This window comes from Bombus pyrosoma, linkage group LG4 (assembly GCF_014825855.1).
Source record: "Bombus pyrosoma isolate SC7728 linkage group LG4, ASM1482585v1, whole genome shotgun sequence".
NCBI lineage: Eukaryota > Metazoa > Arthropoda > Insecta > Hymenoptera > Apidae > Bombus > Bombus pyrosoma.
In genome coordinates, this window is record NC_057773.1 from 1,385,737 (window position 1) to 1,411,495 (window position 25,759).

At 43.9% G+C, this 25,759-nt stretch overlaps 2 protein-coding genes across 4 annotated transcripts; both read left to right on the plus strand.

Moving 5' to 3' along the window:
* Window positions 1–2,041: 2,041 nt before the first annotated feature.
* On the plus strand, window positions 2,042–11,708 carry LOC122566666 (protein croquemort-like). 2 transcript variants are annotated; one of them, XM_043724259.1, is made up of 10 exons: window positions 2,043–2,213; window positions 4,603–4,863; window positions 5,695–5,861; window positions 7,467–7,611; window positions 7,683–7,889; window positions 8,474–8,685; window positions 8,993–9,398; window positions 9,805–9,878; window positions 10,020–10,245; window positions 10,321–11,708. In XM_043724259.1, exons 2-10 carry the CDS (start codon window positions 4,747–4,749, stop codon window positions 10,489–10,491), a joined length of 1,725 nt encoding a protein of 574 aa, XP_043580194.1. In that variant the 5' UTR covers window positions 2,043–2,213; window positions 4,603–4,746; the 3' UTR covers window positions 10,492–11,708. The 2 variants fall into 2 exon arrangements, with proteins under 2 accessions (XP_043580195.1, XP_043580194.1); XM_043724260.1 differs by lacking the exon at window positions 4,603–4,863 and having other exon boundaries at window positions 2,042–2,213.
* A 503-nt stretch (window positions 11,709–12,211) lies between these two features.
* Window positions 12,212–25,696, plus strand: LOC122566672 (protein FAM151B). Of its 2 annotated transcripts, none has more exons than XM_043724269.1 (5): window positions 12,212–12,369; window positions 21,920–22,054; window positions 23,631–23,866; window positions 24,101–24,240; window positions 24,314–25,696. In XM_043724269.1, the coding sequence occupies exons 2-5, from the start codon at window positions 21,928–21,930 to the stop codon at window positions 24,708–24,710; spliced, it is 900 nt and encodes a 299-aa protein (XP_043580204.1). In that variant the 5' UTR covers window positions 12,212–12,369; window positions 21,920–21,927; the 3' UTR covers window positions 24,711–25,696. The 2 variants fall into 2 exon arrangements, with proteins under 2 accessions (XP_043580204.1, XP_043580202.1); XM_043724267.1 differs by lacking the exon at window positions 12,212–12,369 and adding an exon at window positions 16,019–16,263.
* Window positions 25,697–25,759: the final 63 nt, after the last annotated feature.

Here is a 25,759-nt window from a genome sequence, read left to right on the forward strand (position 1 = left end):
TATCTGATTGCGATCTGCATTACGTCTAATCCTTGATAAAATATCTACTACAAATTGAAGTTCCGTTACGATACAAATAATACTTAGATAAGATTTCGTTGCGTAACGGTATACGGATGATGATTTCGGAAAAGGAAGTTTTAAAATTCGTTTCACCCCGTCACGAAATGGAATCGTGGAGATTATTCAAGAACGGATGTACAAACACAAGTCTCTGGGAACCTCGACCGTTCTTATCCCTATGAATTATGTATCCAAGACGAACACTTTTGCCCGCCTCTTTCTACTCTGTAGTTTTCGAGATATCGGGTGAATTTGAACAGTTGAAAAATTCCTATACTTATCTACTCCAAACAAGTCTAGCGCTTGAGATTGGAAGTCGAAAGTGAAATTAAAAATTTCTATCTGTAAAAATTGTAGACACACGTGAATACACTCGAAATCGCTAATCCCGCAAGATTAACACGTGTCATTACGTCCACCCATTTGATAACGGTCCATAATCGTTTATCGTAATGAACGACGACCGACCATCCAATAGATATCCAATTTTATTTGATCGCTAAAACAGGTACACTGTAATCGATTTCGACGCAGTCGAGCCTCAGTGAATGTCTGTTTTAGTACGCGTAGTGCGCTAGTTCGGGTGATTCGTGGGCGTACACGGTAATGATTAAACGAAGGTTTCAGGCGAACAGTGTGTTCCACAGGCAAAGGAACGGGTGAACGCTCGAGGCATGGTCGGAATTAATCGCAACGAAATTGCCGGGTTAATTAACAGACAGAAGCCGCGTTCTTATGGCTACTCTTCGCAAACGATGCAGACGGATCCGCTTGGCAATGAAGAGATCAGCTGCTTTGAACCGGATCAGACAGGCGGAGGGTTTAGACGGGGTGATGAGGCACTTCTGTGGCTTACTACCTGTCGCGAACGTAGCCCCTTTGACACGCTTGGCACCAGTTTTAGGTCGAGTGTCGTTCGAAACACTTACGTACTTACGTATAGCCAGCCGAGTTGATCTCGGTATCGTGGTATATCGCGATTCGTACGCTTTTCTTTCGAACATGTACCACGGCAAGAATTCGATTGGCGTCGGTCGTTAAGATTTAACGATGTAAAATAAGTCGAGTGTCTTGTTCGAAGATTGTTTTCCGTTTCACACAACTGCATCGGAAGATAAGATATCAGCAGCGTCGACTATGCTCCAACGCCCATGGTAAATAAATCTTCACCACGTTTTTCATGCACGGTGTTCCTCAAATATGCTTCGGCATATCAATTCGAGGTGCTCACGCGTTATCAATCTACGTGACAACGAGGAAAATGTTGCGTATGGTTGACAAAACGCATTTCGATAAAATATTCAATAAAAAGACCATTGCATAACAGCCACGTAAGGCATTGGTCAATCACGTGAGGTCAAGATCATCCTATTAGCCCAAATCAGCTTCGACGCATTGAGCATCTGAACTTTCCTGCAAAAGTTGCCTTTATATTATTCAACTATCCAGGACAAACGAGTTCGACTAATTGGCTGAATTGCGTCTGCATCGAAAATTGAAACGTTCGTGTGGAAAAAATGGCGTTCGTTTCGAAGATCGATTTTGTACGTTAATCTGTTTTGAGCAGCGAAAAACGGAGAGAGCAATTACCGGCGAGCACTCGTGCTCTATATCCGCGACTTTTACGAATTACTTCCTTTTATCGCAAACGCGCTTCATTTGCAACACCTGACACGTGTAATGATAGCGCAAGCACGTGTTATAATTAGTTGACGACGAAACCACCATTGGATTGGTTTCGTGGGTCCGCGACGCGGTTTGGAGAGAAGCCAAACTATTGCTCGATCATAGGATAATAGACCTTGTCTCTAGTATATACGAACGAACGATTCGACGTCGCTTTTAAGAGGGAGAAAATTCTTCAAGAGGTTTCGAAGGAGTAAGGCGGGATGACGAGGGTCCGAATTGGTGAGCAAAGGAGGGAAGTCTCCCTAAGTGGAGGGGATGCGGCCAATAGTCACATTATATGCAGCCTGTTGATTCATCGGACGCGGCAGTAACAACCGTGCTGTATACAGTATCACACGTTAGAGTCGAGGTGATTGAGCTTGGTCTATAATCTCGTTAGTAATTTCTTGACTGAAGAAGTCTTCGTCTAGATCGTGGATAGTGAAAGTAATCGAACGTACACCGTGGACTACGTGAAACAAGTAAGTCAATCGCATATCATCGCCACGTTTCATTCTCGTTTGGAGATATAGTAGTCGGTGTTTGTCGGAAGATTACTCATCTTTCAGAGTCTCAAAGAGCAACGTTGCGTGGCAAAGCACAGTCCCATGCTAAAATTCTCACAAGATATTCCGATTAGACTTTGCGTCGCGTTAGGCTTATTTTTCGTTCATTCGCGCCCGTGAACGATAGCTAAAATAATGTACATCGTTTCTCAAGAGGATAGAGGATAGTTGGCTTAAATTTAATCGGTTTACACGTGTACCGTAATATCCATCTAATATAAATATTTATCTTTAAAGGAAACAATTACTTACTGGTCGCTCAATCGCAAGGACGAACAACAAAACAATTAATCGCGCGATATGTGGAATGTCGAACACGTACAATGAAAATCCGCAATTGTAACGATCGTCGTAACCGTGATAGTTGTCGAGGCCGCTTCATTCATAACCCGTGAGACCCTTGCTCGGAAAAAGGCAGAAAAATTAATGATCCCATTGCTACTTCTATGTTATTTTTGATCTATAAAGTAATGCGCGTGATACTGTATGTTGATGGACGTCGATGCGCTAAAAAGAAATTCGGTCGGGAAGGAATTAAAGGTCAAGAGATATCGATGAACGAAGAGGAGACGGTGGCAGTCCATTGGCGCTTCCAACGATAAGAACACACTCGTTTGCGTCTTTTGTCGGAGCAACGCGGTGGACACCACGGGACGGTGAACCGATAAATAACCTCCCATTACTCGTGCTCCTACATCAATGCGATATGGACGGATACGAGCGGATACGCGACAAAACGTGCGACTAAACCTCCGCTATCGTCCCTCTATTTGTTACGCCCAATGCATGCGTTTAAGTTCGAGATTTTATAAAATTTTCCAGCCTCGCGAAACCGTTTGCGGATATGATTTCGAGTACGCGAAAAATATACGTGCATTTGCTACAAATTCGTTTCTTATATGAATGCAAATGTGTCTCCTTTACCCCCGATTTTTTACAAGTAGCGCTAAGGTGGTGACGTTGACACAATTAAAAACGACAATGTAGAAACATTCGGCTAAACTAATAGTAAATGTATCTGTATGACACAAAATTTATGGAATCATGCGGGTCATGGCCAAGCATATCGTATAAATCTGTAATAAATTGAAACCTGGCACGTAATTTTTACTCGCTTGATTTTTAACGAATTCTGTACAAAAATTATCGATAAAAACGATAGTTGAAGTTAATTGCAACGCTCGGGAACGATTTATTATTGCGATTGTCTCGTAACATTTTATTTCACAAAAGACGCATGCATTCGAATAATAAAATTATCTGAAGAAAACGCAGTATCAGCAAAGCTGTCAATTGCATGTTTTCACGTCGAATCGCTGTGTATGTATCGTGGTACGAGTTACAACTTTTAGGATCACGTTTCAAAATCTCGTCGACTATTCAAACGATATCGTTGTCGCGACATATATATTTCCCATCTCCTCGTTTTCGAAAAAGGTGATGTTTTTATTTGACTATCGTCAATATCTGAATAATCATTTGCATAGATCAAGTATGTAAACACGTGAACGGGAATACCCGACTTTTCAAACAAAATCTTCGATGCGTTTTCTTCGCGATTAGCGCGATCGATCATTTGTACCGTATTTTTTCCTGGGTTACATAAACTCATTAAACGTGGATTACATCATACTGTTTAATATCAGAAGAGCGAAAGACGGATTATATGTTACGTTTGTTACGATGAAATCATCGTGTGGACAAGATCGAGCGTCCAACAAATTAATAAAGTAAAGTAGGTCAAAGATGAGCTGCCAAAAGGGAATAAAAAACGAACGACACGTAATGACGCAAAACAAGAGGTCTACCCAAATTGTTCCACGAAACACTCCAATTTATACGACACAGTATCATTGGCGAGTTACTTCTTTCATTTTCTTAACAAAAAAGGAGGAGCACGAACTAAAATGATGCTGTTTTCGAGCGTTATTCGCCGATAAACTTTGCCATTCGGATCGTCGAAAAAGCCAAATTACGGTAGGGTAATGCATCTTATGACCGTAGGCAGTCTTTCATACTATAATTTAGGTACCATAACCCAAACCTAACCCAAACTGGAGAGCTAAACGTTCGAGCAACCGTTTACGTTACTCTTACTGGCTTTACGGTCCAGACAATCACGTTCTCTTGCAATTTACAAAGTGGCAATATCATCGTTTCTGTGGCCCAAACGAGAAACATCACGTAGAACGTACATGGCAAATGTATATATGTGATGCATGTATGGTTAGACAACAAGACGAAAGAGAGCGTGGAAAACGTGGTTCGGTGACTGTCTGATTAGATAGGTTTTATCTTGCTTCAGGCTTCGCGACGTAGAAAAACACATAACAGTCGGAAGAGTGACAAGGTGTAGGTCTAATCGGCAAACACATTGACCGCGGCCGTCGGATGCACACATGCTGAGAAACCAAGAAACGATTTTCCGTATACACAAGCTTCCGTCATCATGAGGCCTTGGACTATCAAATCTCTTGGCCTTGGTCTTTTCGGCGTCCTGCTGATCGTTTCTGGCACGGTCCTCTATTTCTCCTCGTCATCAATTTTTCATTACATTCTGCAAAAGGTAGGTGTCAATGGATCATTGCTCGTCGAACCGAGCATTTTAATTTACATACACGTTTTACATTTAATTTGCATACTCGTGCAGTTAGTGACGCAATTTCGTCCGTTTCTCGCGATAAAATATATCGATCTGAATCGTTTAAATAAATGAAGTGCTTCTTGGTGCTTTTATGATTACCACACGCTGCAACAACGTGACTATACGTTTCTTCGCTGTTCTTGCCGAGTTAGTTTGGAACACGATTTATTTTTACCAGAGACTAACGTAAAATATAGCCGGGACGCTTTATTCTTTCTATGCGAGAATTGGTCGGATAGCCTCGCGATTCTGGATTATCTCGCGATTCGTTTAACTGACGCGATTTTATTTCTATATCGTTTATATGTCTGATTGCCGGCACGGAGGCTCTCTGTCTGTCGAAACCTTTCGTCATAGACAATCTGCACAAAACAGAACGGACAAAGTTGTCTAGTAGTCGAGATTTTTTCGACGACCGCGTTCGGGATGAAATAGGCTAGTCGATAGTCTCACTTGTGTCTCGTCGTTGTTCCCAACACGATTGGAAAAGTGGTTGATTGTTCACTGAATTGGCATATCTCTTTAGAGTTACACTAGACGTATAATTTTTCGTTGCGAAAGAACGTGCATAGCGTACGATTCGGTTGCAGACCTATTTACGATCATATTACACTTTTGTGGGACGCATGCTTCGTTTACGAGCAAATGACTGATTTCATAGCGATTTAACCGATTTCATAGCTGAATGGATGTAATGAACTTTGATACTATGCGTAATGATACTGCTACGATAAAAGTTTATTCTGTTACCAGGAAATGCCGTTGACGCCAAGTTCGAAAGCGTTCGAAGTATGGAACGACACGAGTAGCTTGCCGCCCATGTATTTCAAAATTTGGTTTTTCAATTGGACTAATCCAGAGGAATTGAAGACACCTGGAAAGAAGCCGAACCTCGAAGAAGTTGGTCCTTACGTATTTCGGTATGTTTCGTCGAATACATAAAGCTTTCGAATTAACAATCTTCGCGGAGGCGTCGAGAAAACGACAAATTTCGAGTTAACGCAGCATTTACACTGATAATAACGAAAACCTCGATGCAATAATAACAGGAACATGACGTCGTCAGCGGGAAACGGTATTCTCTTTTCAGCATCAATTAAATATCAGGCTTGTTTCGTGCTGTCACGGAAATCGAAGAATCGTTAGAAAAAGAAAAAAAAAACGACGGTGTGATCAAAGCGGAAATTGTTGCGTAACATTGAATTGCCACTCAATACAAACTGATACTAAACACAGTACTTATAATCACGAAAATTACAAGTCCATCTAGATGTATCGATGACGCAAATTGGCTGAATTTGTGTTCATATCGAATAGAAATCCCACGTCGATACGTCGAACGCGAGAAGGAGACTCGAAGTCACCTTCCACGAGGGCACTCCTAATCGGCGACCTAATCAAGATAAAAAACGGGCATACTACTTAACCTCACGATATTGACATCTTAATGAACGGTGAAAACTCGACCGGTCGACGGGTCACCAAGCTAGCGTAGGAAGATCTAAATGTTACACAAAACAATTGCTCGTTTAATTGCTTTCTCCCGATGGTACGTGAACGAACGCGAACTAGGGCGTGACGATACGTGGTTCGTGCAACCTTTGACAACCGGTTTTTCATCAATTCGAGAATTCTCATCGAATAAAAATGAGTAGCAAATGAAATGAGTTGGAGTATGCGTTGAAGTGTCAGATTTCGGCCTGTGGAATGCAAGCGCGAGTATAACTCAGTCAAAACTATATTTAGAAATATGCAACAAGATGTGGAAGCGATTTGATTCCGGCGAAGATTGACATTTTAGTTGGTCGATCGCGAGACGGAAGTAATTGGCCGATTTGATTGCAACGAAGTCATCGAAAAGGTCGACGCGTGAGCTTCTCCTTGCTTGTCGTTGATTTCGTCCTAATCTCGAGACGATTACATAACAAAGATTGCGCTGCTAGCAATAAGCGAAGATTAGATCCGCTGCAAGGTGCATCCGCGAGTTCATACACTTAGCGGGCAGCAATTGTCGCGTCAAATCTAATCAACGAAATGTGCAAGCATATATAGGCTAAAGCACCAAATCACGGCTCTCTAATCACGGACGCATCGCTTAATTGAAGATCTCTTGGCAGCCACCACGACTTGGAGCAACACGCGCGTTGCTATTTGCCATTTTCCCGCCTGATTTCCGTGCACCGGATACGTACTGCTAGGGCAGTATGTTATTATTTATCTGCTTTGTTATTATTTATTTCCGCTTCGGACGATAAGCAAACAGCGTTATGGAAACGTGTAACGCGTTCAAACGATTCCAAATTGAGCGCTCTCGGAAAAACGAACACTTTTTATTGAAACTTGCTCGACAATTTGCAACTAACTGTCGTGATGTAACTCGATTACAAAAAGCAGCAGAGAAAATTATACCCATCACAGATAAAAAGTAATAGGCGCGTGATTCGTTACGATTCCACGTGCGTATTGCTTCCTTTGCGAAAATAATTCCCGTTCCCGTGATTCACACTGGAACATCGAAATTTCAGAGAGATCAGGCAAAAAGCAAACGTAGTGTTTCACCCTGAGAACCACACTGTCAGCTACTTCAACCGACGATGGTGGTACTTTGTACCGGAGCTTACCAATGGTTCCTTGACTGACCGCATCACACAACTGAACACGGTCGCGATCGTGAGTAAACCTTTTTGGTAAAAAACTACGTTAGATACCGTAAACATCCATCGTTTTTTCTTCTCTTTCAGTCAGCGAAACACAAAGTACGATACTGGGATGGAGCGCTGCAAGCCACCCTGTCGCTGATGTTGTCGTCGTTGGACGTGCATACCACGAAGACAGTGGATCAGCTGCTATTCAAAGGTTACGACGACACGCTCATTGAGCTTGGAAAAATGGCAGCCGGAATGGGAGAGGATGTTCCACCCTTTGACAAATTCGGATGGTTCTACATGGTACGTTGGAGAGTAAATAATTCGTGGAAAATCCGTGGGATTATTTGAACGTTTAACGACTTATCTCAAAGTAGAAATTATAGCTAAAATTATTTATTTAATCGTGTCGAGGACGCGCAGAAGGTCGAAGATGCGATTTGCGCTGTTGTAGCAACGGCATTGCAGCCGACGATAAATTATTCGCAGCGCGACTTAAATTGGTACTGAATAGAACAGGTCACGTGTAGGTCGCTAAATGACGAATGAAAAGCAATGGGAGGCGTATTATGTATTAATTTGTTACGTCACGCATGCAACATTTACGGCGAACTAATCCCACCTACGCGCCAAGGCGACCTTTCTTTCTCCCTTTTTCCCTGCGTCGTAAATCCTGAAGAGTGCACGCCACTCGATAACGGCCGTTCAGCAATAAAATCGTCGCGACGAATTTTCGTTTGTATGCCTACTCGATCATAGAAAACAACAATTTATAATTATCTATCGTTCCGTTATCAAACGCCACCTGAGTTTCGATTAACGACGACAGATTTCGATCTTTCGAGATATCGGTACTAATAACATCATCCATCACGTTACGCTTTCAGCGAAACGGCTCCACGATGTTCGATGGCCACTTCAATATGGACACGGGGGCCCAAAACATCGACGACTTTGGGATCCTGAGGAAATGGAACTACAAAGACACGACTAGATTCTTTAGAAGCCCGTGCAACGTGGTGGAAGGAAGCGCTGGAGAATTCTGGTCGCCGTATCGACAGAAAGATGAGATTGTCATGTTCAGCGGTGACCTATGCAGGTCAGTTGCGGCGCCCGTCAAAGGAAAGAATCGCGTGGCGGGCGCCCCCGCTCGCTAATTACTCTCGTCTGTTCGCGGCAAATTAAGCGTCGTTGAACCTTAGACAATTTTCATTCACAAGTTCCCTCATTAACCTTCGAGACACGTAAATTGGATCATCCGGTAATCCCGTTTACGCGATAGCTTCTCCGTAGGTGGAGTCAATAGGTTTGCCGTTGTTCGCTTCCGAGCAAACGTGACGATGATCGCGTCCCTTATGACTCCGAATCGTATCGATCACGATCGCTTCCTTTTCCGTTCTTCACAGGCCGTTGACGTTCGAGTACTCGCAGACAACCGATCACATGGGCCTGGAGGGCTACCGATACGATCTTAGCGAGAAGACGTTGGGAAACAATACGAGACGACGCTACCCTCACGACCAGGCCAAATATTTCGAGCAAACTACCACGACCGAGGACTTTTTCGAGGCCGAACACTCGGCAGAGGCCACAAATGCCCCGGAAGAAGACCCAGACGTAGTAAACATAGGAAACTGTTTTTGCAACGGAAAATGCACTCCTGCTGGTCTACTGAACGTAAGCGCCTGTCGTTATGGCGCTCCTGTGTTTGCCAGCTTACCTCATTTCAACAGAGCCGATCCTAGTCTCAAAGAACAAGTCACCGGACTTAATCCCGATGAGGAACATGACTTCTTCATCACGCTCGAGCCGGTAAATACGTTCAACGAGCTCAACCATCTTCGAATTTTTAGAATTTCCCCACTACCGTACTATTTCCTACTTTATTTCCTTGCATGTTCCCATCGACTAAATTCTGTTCACGTACTCGACCTCGGAGAGAACATTGCAACATCTGCAACGACCTCGATACGAGTTCCTTACGTACGATGCCACGCGACACGTCGATATCGGACATACTTGGTCATTATCGTCGTTTATCGTCCACGACGTAGCAATCACCGTTATTGTTATTAGATCACCTATTTACAATCGATTGTTCTTTATCGTTAGATCGGAACTGTCACGGCAATCACGTGTCGAAAGATTCGAAATAATAGAATAACACGTTTCCAATCTGCGCGTATCAATCGCAAATAATCAAATGTTTTTTTTTCAGAAAACCGGCATTCCTTTGAAAGTATCTGCTAAGTTGCAGATCAACGTGCTGCTAGAACCGTTATATTCTGTGTCGTAAGTACGTTTCCAATAATTAAACAATCAGAGCGAACATTCGATTCTCATGTCGCTAACGTTTAGACCGAAGAACGGGCGAAATAAACAACAAAATAGATCTAACAAGACGACAGACGTTCATGGTAGACTTCTATTTAGGCTTTTCAGATCCGTACCGACCATTTATTTCCCAGTGATGTGGTTCGCGTTGGAAGTCGAGGCCACTGACAAGTTCGTCAACGAGTTAAAAAAGCTCCTATCTCTGCCAAATATATTCATATACGCTGGCGCGATTATGGTGCTCGTGGGATCCCTTATAGTCTTCACGATCGCGATATTATACCTCTTGAACAAGCAACGCGCAAACTCGGCGGCTGGCGACAAGGTAACCTACGATTAAACATCGAATTCAAATCGTTCGCGACTTTTAAAGCAGTAAGAATCGTGATGATGTTTGCAGAATTCCAAACTAGAGACAGCAACGGCTTCGGCGAACAAATCAGAACTGATTTATTTGGATAAGAGCAACGGTAGTGACGATGTACACGTCAGAAACGATCGTAAATTATACTTTAATTCGATCGAATGCTTCAACACGGATTTACAGCCGAAGCTTCAGAATCAAAAATAAAGGAGAGGAAAGAAAACGTTTAGCAATGGATTTAGTCGATCGACTAGGATTAAACGTGTTCGACGGGTGGCGTCGATGCGACTAACAATCGGAGGATTCTCCTACTACGACAAAGTGTCAAAGTATTTGAACGCAACGCCGTATCAATCGCGCGAATTAACTGGATTCAAACATTTAGGATTTTAGACAAAATGGATCGAATTCCTATGGAATGGTTTATGCGTCATAGGAAATAGAGATCTTCTATAGCGTAGTATGAGTTACGTTTCGAGTCCACGAGTCTTTGAAATATTTTCGTACATATCACCTTCAGCTAAGGGACCTTGTGATTTCCTATTATTTAGACCAAAAGGTTGCACGTTTGTACCTCAATTTAATGGTAAAAAAAAAAAGACAGCTAGATCAATCCAACGATACATTCCATACCTTTATGTTATTCAACAAAAATCAAACGTAAGACTGATAAAAGCGGAGAGGTCATGAACGATGTTTTAATTAACCTTTATTAATGGAACTCGAATCAAATAACAATAGATACGATTAGTTCGGTCTTCGTAACACGAATGATTCGATACGTCGACAGAACCAAGCAATTACCGAATTGCAAGCATCGTTCATGCTCATGAATATAAGTATAAACGAACAGAGACGGCGAGTCGCATTAATAGGGTAATAGGTGCCAACTTTTGCGGCCGTCGTTTAAAGGTGCTCTCAGACAATCGATAATATTGTTGATATTTCAGGGTTTTCAACGAAAGAGCTGTTCGTGAATTAACAATATTGTACTGACAATATATTTGATCCTTTTAGTTGAGAACCATGAAATATTGACAATATATATATATATAGGTATATTAGTGTAGTCTGAGGTCAGCCTAACATACGTTGATTAGCGTACGATAAATAATAATTTTATCGCCAATACCGATGTTCCTGTTGTTCTGAATGCTATTTTTGTGCCAAACTCGTGGAGAAAGGCGTTAAGTTTTCTACTTGTTTATTACTTGTTTTTAAGATTGCCACGGGCGCCAATGATTTATGCCGATCAAGTGTAATACATTTTACGAAGCGTAAATTAGCGTGTTTCGATCAAGTGCAATTATCGTCTAGTTGTAATTCTATTCTGTAATCACGACACACACGAAAAAAGCTTCTGGCCGTTTTAGATTTTGTATTGTATTTTAATAAAAACTCGATACTTTTACTACCATATGTAATTATCTGGACGTTACATTCATTTTCGCAAAGGTCATGTACAAAACCTTTTGCCTTTTTGGAAGGAAACAAGAGCATCTGCGACACACGCCGTGCTAACTTCTTTATCATCGATGAGTAATCACGCGCGCAGACTCATCGTTCGTTGATAATAGCGAACAACACGCTCATCTCCTCTTCTAAATGTATAAAGGCAGTAATTGAATTTTTTATTCCCTTCTATGTATGTATTGAAACTGCCATGTTTGCCTGCGATTAGATAAAAGATAACACGATAGCTACGAGCCGTGTTCGCACACGTTTATTACTCATCGTGATAAATTTAAAAAGATCCATTTCTTACTAGAAAAAGGTCATTATGTTGGTAGCGAGAAATATTTCTCGAGCTGCTCCAAAGACCGAGAGGCTGGCAATTCTCTTTCACCAGCCTTGCTTTCCAGCTGCTGGTAAAAGGTGCATCGTTCCATATCGATTTCGACCATTATATAACGTTCTTCGTTGACAACAGCGATATGTAACATCTGGCCTTTCAGTAGCACGATCATGCGATCAATGTCGATTTCGAACCGTCGTCAAGGAGTTTTCGAAATCCCATCGAACCAGGCTTATCGAGTGGATGGTTCAACAGCGCACGAGAGCCAGCAAGGATAGGAACGCAACACGGTAGGCGATTCATAGATACACGATATACGCGATAGAAGGGACGATATTGCGTTTCACGACGCGCAGCGTAGTATCGCGCAGCCAGAGAATAATCATACGATTCGATAAAATGACAAAATAAATGATTCAGCGCGCGCCAATGAAACACAAACGTGCAAATTAAAAGTGAATAACCACATGATCGTTAATCCCGAACAGCAAACCACGTGAGTCACGTAAGACGCAATGACTACGGATTAATCGAATGAAAATAAGGTGCCACTGCCATTAAGAAATTAATTACATCGGGGAGTTCTTGCGACACTATTTTCCTCGCGTTTGCGGTAGCGGCTGAAAATCAATAGCCGACGAAGCATCGTTCACCCGTCTTTTCATCCAAACGCTTCTTTCGCTGGAATCTTCGCTCGCGAGACGACTCTACTTCGATCCACGATTAGGGGCGCTCCTGTGCTCGAGTCGCGAACTCCTGCGCCGTCTCTGTCTGTCTTTGATTTCCTTGTTATGGCATAGCGGTGGAATGTTCCTCCTCGGTGGAAAGAACCGACGAATACGTATGCAGACACCGGAACGCCTAATTGTCACGTCTGCCGGTGCGCTTCAATTCCGTGGAGGACTTTAAAGAGGATATTTACGAGTATTCGAGACAGACGGAGAAAGAGAAAGACGAATGGCTTAGCAAGGGGCGGGAGAGAGAAAGGAGAACCGAGGGGAACCTTCGATTCGCGCTACAAAGCAGAGTATGCCACATTGTCTCGGGGAAACTGCCATTTTTCTATTGTATCTGAAGCATCGGCCCTGAGTATAGGGTGCGCGCGAGTGTTGGCGCATCCACACACGTACACACGCGCGCCCATGAACGGGCAGCGTCGACCTGGAAAATTTGGAATGCGCCGATGCATTTCCATTTCCTCGCTCGCGCGGTCCGCATCTCCCCGCTCGTGAAACGAGTCAAGGACAAGTCTAGGAGTTATGGCCGATTCGTAGACGACGTCACCACGAGCCTGTTCATACCTAGTGTTTGCGAGGCTCGTGATAGTGTCTCCTGTCCTGGAAAAATATCGTTCGAAACGCTTCCCACATATTACGACACATGGGAACTTATGAAATTAAACATTCATGATCTCTTTAGCGGGTCATGGTTTCGTCCTTCTCCCTCTTTCTCCTCTCCTTCTTGCTTTCCTTGATGACACTGTAGATTTTACGGGATAACGCGTATCATTCCTCTGGCAAATGGGGAGAAGCAACAAGAGAGAAGAAATTTCCCAAGAGTTTTAGTCGGTTATTTCATCCAGCCACGCTCGCAGTTCCACTCCTTTCGTGCCGCGAAACTTTCGGAAGTATCAAACAGATCGCCATTACCACGATTAAATAAATGTCGCGCCCTTCTCGCAAAAATCGCGTGACGGTCGCACAAGGAATTAACCTATTAACTAAATTGACCTCTTCACCACGGATAATTACGCTCTCTTTCTCGATATTTTCATGTTTCCTTTCTTTTTTTTGCTTCCGTTCTTCTTCCTTTAACCGTTAAGAGACTAACCCTTATAAAAATTGGCAGACAGGAAACTGATCGATCATGGTATTTCGACAAATTGGCATCGATGTCGCCCGAGGTATTCATCGTGTCATGAAAAATCTGTCTATTCAAAACTTCATGGAATATTTATAAGCGACTATTGCCGTATTTTCGGACGATTGATCTTTCACGAAGCATGATCGGTGTATCGAGAATGCTCACGGAACATGCGATTGAATCCATCGAACATTCGGTCTTTCAACTCGCGTTCATCATCCCACTAGCAAGATAAGAGTCAGTTATTTTCCGTGGATAGCGTCGCAACTCGACTGGCGCGTAAATTTGTTAACGCGCCTGTCTCTACGGTAATGAAGAGTCGCCAACCGTATCGATGACTCGTCGTTTCGTAAATTTCCTTTGAGCTGCGCTACGATTGTGGTGAAATCGAAGCGAAGTGTTCTGCGAAATTGACGCTAGTACGGTTACCCTGGAATCGCGAACCCTCGACAGATGTTTCAAGCCTCCGACCCTCGACCGATCTGAGAAACGACCCCTGTCGTCGGGTTTATGCTTCGTTTAGGGCTCGTGTGCCGAACACATGTCGCGTGGAGTAACAAATTTTTCATCAAGCTACGATTTCTGGACGGCTGCGTTTTAAAATGCTAATGACAGACTCGCGCGTGCACGGCTCGCTGTAATTGCTCGGATCCTTTCGTGCACCGGCGATCAACAATACGCGAGATTGAGCAATCGCTTTAGAAACAAATGTGTCCAATTTACATACTACGAGCGAATGAAACAAATAAAAAACAGTTGGCATCGCAGTTTCTCTTCGCTGAAATCGCGATCGGAATACGACGAAAACACTCGATATCCCGAAGCAAACTTTTGCGATAAGAACCTAAGCGATATCGTTTCACCAACGAGATGCGCGCGTCTTTGCAACCGCTTCGCTTTGACCCGGTGCATCGAAGTTTCGAGGTGAACGTGATCGTCCAAGCCGAAAAACGAACCTTCCGACAGGACGAACAATTAATCGGGGATTATCGATTATTCGAATCTGGAACGCGGCAAGACTAGTATTATTCCGGAGTAGATGTATCGCGTCACGGTCAGATAAAATTTCGCTTCCGCGTTACGAGCCGAAGCCTGCGCTGCGATTCGCAAAAATATACACCGTTTGTACAGATGCTCCGGTTACCTAACGTGGTAAAACCGACGGCTATCGATCCGGTTATCAATTATATCCTTGATTCGAACAATTTCCTGATAACGTGCCACCTGGTTTTGTAAGCTTTACCTTATCCCTCGATGAATGTCTGCGCACCTTTTTGCTCCGTTTTTCTTCTGCGTTGGTTCCTCGTGCTACGAACAGTCGAAAACAAGAGTTGAATTAATGGGACCGTTCGAATTTTACCTCGAAAACTATTGTCGTTAACGAACAGGTTGTAAAGCTAACAGCGTCACGAATCTCTCATTTTTAACGACGTGAAGACCTACACACTGAAAATAAAAACCAGCTCACAATATATTGCTAAACTCATGCATCTGTGCTAAACACTATTATCGGATGTTATTTTTTGCAGCTATAAACGGTTAACGAAATTCATTATCTACGATACGATGCGACGTCGACGAACCGAAACGAAAGCCGTGAAAATTTTCGAAGGCACGGAAATCCGAAAATTTAATTTATTGGAGATCCGTATCGCATACCGGAAAGGGGCAACAAACGTGCGATGCGCTAAACAACGACCGCGTTGCGAATCCTTTCTTTCTGTAAAGCGGCTTCTAATTCGATCCACGCATCCTGCCCCTTTTCACGCATCGAAAAGGAGAAGGAACGAGGAGTGCAACCCTTTCCCCTTGTACCTGCTGCCCCTTGCCACGGTCTTTTATTCACCCCACGTTTCACCGACTGTCTGGGACCGTGAGGTGCCGGACACGTGTGCGTGCTATGGGGTCCTGTCCTGTACATCGCGAAATATGGCCAGGAGAGCCGGCGCGAAGCGGAACGGAGCGGAGTGGAGCGGAGTGGAGCGTAGTGACGCGGTGCGGCGCGACGGCAGCTCCGTGCACGCGGCTCCGTATTGTGTACGGTTGGATTTCGAGGATCGATCGACGCAACGGGACGACAGTCAGTCGTTTCGAGGCTGCCGAGTTGACCGGGTGTCGTTGAGCAACCAGAGCCACGCCGGTTCTGCCCTCTCCCTCTTTCTTTTCCGAAGTAGCCTGCCTGTTCATCGTTCGAGCGCACGCTGTTCGCGCGTCTATCAGCTCGCTTCTCTTTTTCTCAAAACGTGTACAGTGTTCACCGTGAGGGACCATGAAGAGTATCACGACCACGGCGACCAGTCTCCTGTTTCTGGCATTGATCCGTAAGTCCTACACCTTTCTCTCTGGCTTGACGATGAATCGCAATTAATCGCGCGCGAAATTGTTCTCGAAGCTGCTACGGTGTCGTAGAAACGCTGTCATAAACCGTTACCTCGATCGCGATCGAACTCGTCACGAAAATCGAAGAAAAATATATTGGATTTCGAGGGCTTTCCAAGTGTGTCGCAAATTGGTGCAATTAATCCAGCGCTTGGCTCATTCGGCGGTTCACAGTTCGCAGATCGTAGCTCGAAACAATGACGCAGAGAAACTAAAGAGCATGTACTTCCGTTTGTTTCGCGGATTAGGCTTGTCGGAGGAGAGTAGAAATTCGTCTTTGCTCGCTATCGATTTTATCCGAAAGCAACGCTTTAAATCCCGACGTTTCTTAGTGTTTCAAAAGGAGAACCAGAGCCGATCAATTATTGGCAACGGTCGCGTGTGAATAGCAGCCGATTTCGCACGGTCGGTGAGCAACGAGATTGATCAATTGATTCTTAAAGCTCAGCGTTTATATCTCACTCTATCGTAGTATACAGGCCGAAGGAGAAACGCGATTAATTTCGAAATGCAAACATATACGCTGGGCGTAACCCGGTTTTCTCTCTCTTCCTTCTCCCCCCTCCCCCTTTCTCTATTTCTCTCTGATACTCGTAAACCTTCTTCTTCAGCTACTTTGCTCGTGCTTTTGATCTTCGTCCGTTTCTGCCTCGCTTTCCTCCGATGTGTTGGCATTTTCCAGCGCATTTTAACCGTGCACCGGAGTTCTTTGTATCGCGGACCCCTCTTAAAAATAGATTACCGTTGCTCCGTTGAATATGCGAACCAACGTGCCGCGCAAAAATAGTACGTAAATAAGCTGTTTTTAGCGCTCTTTTTGCCCATCGTTGTTCACGCGCTGTCAGAAAATAGCCGTTTCGAGTCGATTGATTCGTTCTCGTGAATTCGAGATCTTGAAGCTCACGAGATGAAAGACTGTAAGCATTTGCTTTCCTTGAAATTATGGCGCGCGTTTTACGTTAACCAGTTATCGTTCTTGTAGTAACAATCGGTATCGTTTGCGGTTTAGTCGAGGAAAGAGGAAGAAAGGAAATTATCGAAGAAAGATTTCTGTGATCGTTTCGACCATATCTCTGGCCGACGACCGCAGCTCTCGAACGCACGAAAGAACAGGCGTTCTTTTTTGCAAAATGTTACGTGCCACGCGACAAATTTTCGTAGCTCGTAACTCCGCGATTTCATTAAACGCATCGTTATAATTCGTAAGTAATAAAAGTATATTAAGAAATTGAGATGACGTTGGAGCACATTCACGGGAACACAAAGGGGCGCGTCTACGGAATTCCCAGGATAATTATACATAGGGGCGTAGAAGCGACCGAAAGAGACACGCAAACAATTAGTGGAGAAAAATTAATCTTCGCATGACTGTGCCCCATTACCAACGTATTAATAGTCCTAATTAGGCTAATCGACTTGGCCGACAATCAATACGCGAGATTTTCTATTTAACAACGATAAACAAGGAACACCCGTTAGCGGACTAATTAACGAGCGACTGTCACTTATAAACATGCTACAGAGCGCGTCGGCTTGACCGCGTATCGTTTGCCGTAAATATTATTAGAGACCTCTACGGGAGAAATACAGAGGAAGAAGCCGCGTGACATGGTGAGTTCATTGCGGAAAACATGGGTTTCCTTGAAAATTGAATGTCACCATGTCAAACGATCTTTTCTCTCTCTATCACGATAACATCGTATCCGATCGTACTTGTTTCCATCCTAGAGCAGAAATTTACAAAAACTAGGTACACACTGAGAGAAAGTTGTCTGCGCGAACTGGACGATAGCCAGGTAACGTACTAGAAATAACGAATAGAACGAGAAAGACACAGGCAATGAAAGATGGTACAATGTAAATGAAGAGGAAAAAATCGATCAGATCGATTCGAGTTTCTTCGTAGCCTTTTATTTCCAAGCTGTTAATTGTAATGGGAATCGCGAACAGCGACATCGTGTCGCGATACGTCGGAACCCGAATTCGTTTACGTAAGGCGTATAACGTGTTTACCGAGGTAGCTGGAGGCGTTTGGTAAGTGCATTCTTATCTACGTACAAGTCGGGGAAGGTGACTCATATCGTGTATTTCTCGATGGTATTATCAGTCTTGAGAACCGTGTTCTAATTTCGCCACAATAAATAAAATAAGGTGTGAAATTGTTTGATCATGATGAAACTCTCGTCGCGTGATTAGAGCCAGTAACGAGATATCAAACGATTAGACCCGCTGTGTCGTTTCGAACATAGGTTTAGTCATTTTCGGCTAAATGCTGATAGGGAGATAAGAACGTGAAAGAAATATCTGATATAACGTCGCCCTTTGTAGCTACGGAGATTACAACGAAATCCAGATCACATCGAGAACAGTTTCGCAATGGAAGGTGAACAAAATGATTTCGAACGTTTCGTACGAGCGAGTTCTCTCGATTTCTTGCGAACCTTGTACCGTGTCGATCGTAATTCTTGAAAGAATATCAAACGTAGATACATAGGTATATGAAAAGAAACGAGCGTATACACGAGATATTTGCTCACGAAAAGATGCCGTGCTTAATCTCGTTATGTTACACGATCGCCAGATGTGTTCGACCTGAGTTTGATCTTTCGATCCTCGTTGATACACGACGCATGGATTATTCGGCAAAGATTTTATTGTGCGAAAAAAGAACGTTGTTCGGGTATAGAAGTAAATCTCTCGAATCTGTCACAGTCGAACGAAAGCCCTGGTTCAATCGGTGAAAAATATTGGACGAAGATTTCGTATATGGCATTCGCGAGTGGATATTTCGCGCAAACAATTTACCTTTTGATGCCTATATTCTCGTATCGCTCGAACAGCTCGTATGACGTACGTGCGCATCGATTACATGGACAAGGATTATTCGATGGAGAATTCTGGAAACTCGGGCAAGTTTCGGAATACGGCTGATACAACGTTGAACCGATTTGTTGTTATCGGCTTACAGAAGCGTACGCGTAGGAGGAATCGAATTAAACATCGCGCGTCTTATCAAGAGACAGAAATTCTCGATTGCGTCACGAATTCGCGATAGAATCGGGCTTGAAATGGACAGGGCGTGACATTTCTAATTTTTCCTGTCCGATCGCGTATCACGCGATACCAACAATCTTGTATGGTATCGCATCGTAGAAAATAGATCACGGTATAATCTATCGCGTTATTATCGTATCAAGACTACTTTGTCATCGGCAGGGTAACAGACGTCTCTTTAAAGCTTGGTTCGGGTTTTACGAGGCGTCAATGTCGGCGAAACTTCGTACGAAGATTTTTCATCGGATCGACATTATGACTGCTTGGAAAATTCTACAGATTAATTTGAAAGTTTAACCCTGCATCGGTGACGTTTCATTACACGTCTATCAAATAAAGTGCGCGTCACGTTTAGGCACAGTCGATATTTAAAGTAGCTTGTATGTTTCTATACTATCTACAGTATGCGACCCTACATGGCAAACACATCTGTGATATGAGCGATATCCCCTATAACCATACGGAAACGAGGGAAACGTGTGGAGACTAGCTATGGCAAACGATCGAGGCCTTGATTTTCGCTGAAATCCGATCGGCGCTTAACGTGGAAATTGGAATTTCCGACAGTTTAACTGCGAATGAAAGTCGGATTCCAGCTAGCTCGATTACGATTCACCTATAAGTCACAGAGTCGTTCGACCGGCTCAGCGGACTAAATTCGATACCAGCCTGTATCGCGGTAAATTCCGCCGGAAATCCGTGCGCCTGCAAAATTCCGCTCTAAGCTTGTGGAAAGTAGCCGAGGGCTGTGCCAACTATCCGGTCCGAGTCTACCGCGTAAAACCAGCTTTCACTTAAGGGGACCGAGCAAGAACGACTCGTACATCTATGCCTCTCGCTAAACGAAACGAAAACTTTCCCGAGTCTTAGGCGAAAGAAGAGCGTAATCGTGCGTGTCTCTTGAAACTGAAAAATATATTCGCAAATCGCGATAACGGTCGATCGATAACTCATCCGCGTTAAAAGCCCCGCCCTTTATTTGCTAAGGATTAATATATACAAGGTGAGATATACCACTTTAAACGTGCTGAAACTTATGAAAGGTTTATGTAACCGTAATTCAAAGTACAGAGCGATCGAATCAGAAAGATATGAATTCCCTTTATTTAAGAAGAAAGATACGATGATCGGAAACGAATGCGTCAGAATGAAGCATTATCAGGAACCATCGTACTTCTAGATGACAAACGATCGATTGTTCAGCCAATTAGTGCGTCGTTGGTGCAACTCGTGCTCATTCGAGGTCAATCTCGCCTCGAACTCTAGGCGTGTGCTAACTGTCGGTTCAAAGAACGGCCGGCCATTCTAGAGGGAAAAGAATGGGCCGGTGTTGCATTCTTCTTGGTAAAGCTGCTCGAGCACCGATTCGCAGACACATCCTTCTCTGTACGGAATCGGTGAGTCGGAAACTGAATGTGAATTTAGTCGGAAGTCGGAAACGTCGCGGCGAGAATACGTTTCAGGGCTATTCCGTGCAAACAGACTCGTGGATGCAGAAGACGAGATAGGCGAATTTAAAGTGTATAGGTATTACTCGTTACGATTGTCCTTCTTCTTTCTACGTATATTCGCATAATTGCGCGACCGTGGGCTCTCTGCATTATTTATAACTTGAACAAAAGACCGATCGATCGGATATTCTTCTTTTCTCCGCTGGTTATTTCTTACACACGAATGCCACACTGTTACGGTGATACTTTTCACGCGCAAAGCGCAGCGCACGAATATAGATCTAGCTCGATCTCTGAAAATAGCGCTACGAAGAAATTCTCGGCAAAGTCGATAAATTTTTCTTAAAATAAATATTGTGCTTACCTTTCTTTCCTTATATGCGTTTCGCAATATCATCGAATAACCTGGCCATTTTCAGTAGCTCCGATCTCTACTCCCCGTTTCATACGTGGTAAAAAGAGCACAGTTCTTCCTTGCGGCTCGGTAGTCGATCGACCAACGCGTACAAGCATCCCTGCACACATCTGCTGAACCGGAAACGGGTCAGTTGGAACTGTTGTATCGGGAGTTCGTCGCGTATCGATTTGTCCGAGCAAAATTTTCCAAGTATCCCCGTATTTTCACGAACGATGTTTGCTTCGAATCTTTGCTGCTTTCTTTGTACGAACGATGTTTCTAGGAAAGCGGAACGAACAAACAATTATGAAAAAGGAGTGAAAGAAAAAGACCGGTGAATCGGACAGGAAAATTCGGCGATGCTGCGTGATTCTCCTTTTCGTTTTTCCTGGTAGTTGCGCAAACGATCTTCTACAATAGCGGAGAAGGTAACGACGGTAACGAATGAATAAGATTATCGATCTCTCGGGACACAATGTGCAAAGTAGGGCGAAATTCTCCGTCATACAGCCCCTCCCCCGAAAACTCTCCGGATCTTCCTACCCTCTGCTGGTTCACGAGGAATTCGCAGTCCGCTCAATTATGAAACGACCCCACCGAATATTGGGTCAAAGGTCGAGAGGCCTGGAGAATATTAATGCGGAAGGTCGAGACCCGTTCACCTCTTTAACTAGACGCGACGTTTGCTTGTTTCAGAGTCTGCCATGTCCGCCAGCAACGTCTCTGTAGACGTAGCCACTTTCTTTCCGAAGATCGAGGGTAATCTCACCAAGATCGTCTGGGAGCATGCCGTCAACAGCAAGGAGAAACTCGACAACGCACTTGTATCAGGTACGTCGATCGCGTAATTGAAGTGGTCTGCTTGGCAATCTCTTCGAGATCTCGCTGGCGAAATAGTTGAGACCACATTAATGATCGAAATAGAATTTGTTCGATTCCTTTTGCGTTGACAAGCTTCGCGAAAATATTCCAGATCCGCGACATCGAAACACTCCAAACTGTCACAGTCTGTCATCGCCGAATATCGCGCCGGGCGATACTTGCATCGCGCGTGGTTAACAAGAAACCGAGAAACTTAATCCGCGTTTAACGTTCAGGATTAAATTTCCAATGTTCCGCCGATAATAATCGTTTTTTTAAAACTAGGTGTCCCGTGAGAAATTAATCGCATCGCATGTATACGAGGAGTCAAATTTCAAAGAACACGGTAATGATGAGAGCTTGATGAGAAATTCATTTCCCAGAAGATTCGCGATCGCCTGTTACGCCTTAGTTGTTAACGAATCTTTTCGAAATATGACATCGACACATTTTCCATATCGTGATATCGTACGGTGGACACGCTTGTAACCCCATCAGCCACGTGAGACATGTGAGGCATGTTTGCACAGGTCAAATCGCGCGAGCTTAACACCAATTATCGGGATTAAACGTTTCGGGCGGTTTCAACATACGAGGTCGAAGGTCGTTTAACCAAGCGATATTTTAAACACGCTCCGGCGTGATACCGGATGTTTTAAAATTCGTATTAATTAATATTCAGGAAGATGGTATCGCCTTCGTGGTCACGTCGGCGAAAGATTTTCGAGAAACAAACCAGTCACCCTCGTTGAATCTCAATGAGACTCGGACGCCAGCAACGACGTTCGAATGGTCGTAGAGTAGAGGAAGGTCAGTCTCCGGATACGTACGACCTTGATCCTCCCATTCCGTAATTGATCGCGTCGTCCGCGACAAAAGCGGAACGAACGAAAGCCGAACCTGTTCCTCTTTGCCGTTTTATTTACGTCGTTCGGCGATTTCTCCGCGATGTTTCGCTAGGTGCGTCGCTGGCGTCGCAATCATGTCTCGATCAATGAAACGATATCCAGGAAAAGTATAATGGAACCCGTGACATGTACGATCGCGACCGGGCCTGCAGAAATATGTGTCAAGGTGGCTGCTGCGTGCATCTCCTTCTAGAATCAACCGGAAGTCGCTCGCGCGTTTCTACGAGCGAAACACTTGTACGTGATCGAATAGGCGAATGGGAGGAAGGTGCGAAGAGCCCAAGTGCTTTTTCAGAGCCTCCACGAGCGCGAAGAATCTAAAAAGCCGTGCTTAGCACCGGCGCAGGAATTTGAAATCTGTTGGTTCGCAGCCTCTTTAGGCATCGATCGATATTCGTTACACGTGTCTGCGAGTACTGAAACCAGCCGATTTTTCATCTCCTTCTCACTACCAGGGTATCTCCCTCTCACCTTTCTTCTCTTTCTCGTTTCGCGGCGCAATTGCTGTTCGCGCTTCTCAGATGTACCACTGCTGCCTCCCTCCTTACTCTCTCTTTGCCCTTCCTCGTTCTCTTTCTCTTTTTCACTCGTACCGATATACGTATGTACCTTTATAAACTTGGCTCTCCTGTTTAAAGTCAACATCATGATGCTGGAGGCCGACGTAACGTTGGGCATACTGAACGGTACGAGCAATAATAACACACCGATACCGATAATGGCACATCCGCCGGCGTCTGAGAGCAACTTGTCGCTAGACGATTTCCTCAACACCGTGATCCAGAGGAACGTTACCAAGGGCATCAAGCTGGACTTCAAGAGCATCGATGCCTTCAACAAGAGCAAGCCTATCTTGGAGAAATTCCGCAATAACGTACGTATCCCGTTTGCGTATTTATAGATCGACTCGTGCATCTTTACAAAGTCCTTCGTGCTTCGTTTCACCGATCGCTTCTGTCAAACGATACATTCCAGAATTGGAGGGTTATTTTTGCCTCGATTACCGATGGCCACGCGTTCTTTATGATCGAGAATCCTAAACCTAGCCTTCCGTTACCAATATCTGCTCTGTTTTCGTTTTAATCGCTCAGCTTTTCTTTGTTCTCAGACTAAATTCCCCGTATTTCTTAACGCGGATATACTCCCTGGACCGGTGAACGCAAACACCACAGCGGTTGACGCAAAAGCCTTCGTAAGTCAAGCCATGGAGTTTCCAGAGTACACGCTGTCAGTCGGCTGGACCACCAGGTAAGAACGATAGTCACCGTCTACTAATATAAAAAATCATAATATTTCGAAACTTTATCGATTCGTGTTTCAGGTACGGCACCAAGGACAATGTTACCGAAGGTCAATACACGGAGCAACAAATCCAAAATATGATCAACATCCTGAAAGAACAGAAGGTTACTCAGCCGATAACTTATCCTGTAAGAGCTGGTCTAGCCGCGAACAGTATGAAAGTGATCAAGTCGCTGATGGAGAATAGCTCCTTCACGAGCAACGTAACCCTAACCGTTTGGTCGAGCGAGGGTGACAAGGTCGATGCGGAGAAGTTGTCGACGCTAATACGAGATATCGGTGTGAAAAAGGTGTACATCGACGTGCCGCAAGACTTGATGAATAAGCTTTATTTATCAGGAGCATCGAGCGTTATGGTCGCTTCGATCACGCTCGCGGTTAGTCTTCTGACTGGTCTTCTATCGACGATATTGTGAGCAGTTTGAACAATTCTCGTCGCGTTTCGCATGCACCCGAGGGGATTCAGTGATGGAAGAGTCTCGCGTCTTCTTCCATCGCCATGGAATTCTCTTTGACGAAGGAAAGAAGCGCGAGACTGACGGAACGAAATCGAATTGCGATCGAAGATGGTCAGAATTTAAATCAAAAAGCAGTTTCGATATGTAACGGTCGAATGTTCTCGTTAGAGTCTCGGTCGTGAACTTGTACTTTTTAGCGTGTAAGCTTATTCGCAAACATTTTTTCTAAGTATTTTAAGGAAGCTTTCTTAGGAATACGATATTCCTGTTGGCCGTGACGAAATACCCTCGCTTTACAATACTTGGGCATCGTGCTCTTTTCTTTATTCGTTTTTCAAAGATGGCTATTTCTTTTTGTCATATTGGCACGTTTTGTAGATTTCTATGATAGAATGCGACGTATTTCGATTCTTCAAGTAAACCTGTAAGATAGAGTAAGATATAACATACCAGAAAGACGTTTCGATAGTTGGATTTTACGCTCGACTTTGTTAGTATGTAATTCAAATGAAATTGATCTAGTAAAAGATTTAACGAAGATCTTTCGGATTCATCCTGTTGATTTTGATGCGAACGACGTACCGGTGCCGTGATAAGTAACAAGTTCTAACACCTGGCGCACTTATCACAACATATTTGCACCATTTACACCTTGGAGACACGCTTTTTTTTCTAAAATACCGCGTCACATACGCGAAACTTACTCGTAGTGTGTTATATCGTACCTCTTTAGTGTTCATCGACGTATCTCCTGTACCTGCCTTTAACATATCTCACACATAGGTGCAGATCAAGGATGCAGAACAAAATATAACACAAATACGGTATTAGAGTTTACGTAAGCTGTAACGTGTACATCTGTAAACCAAAGGATTGTGAATGCGTAATACGGTGTCGGTGCACCGCGTTTGATAACGAAACAATAAAATCATCTGCAAAATTTATTGGCTTTTTCCATCGAATTTTCTTATAAACTCCTGCATCTTTTCCGAATCTTGATAGATAAT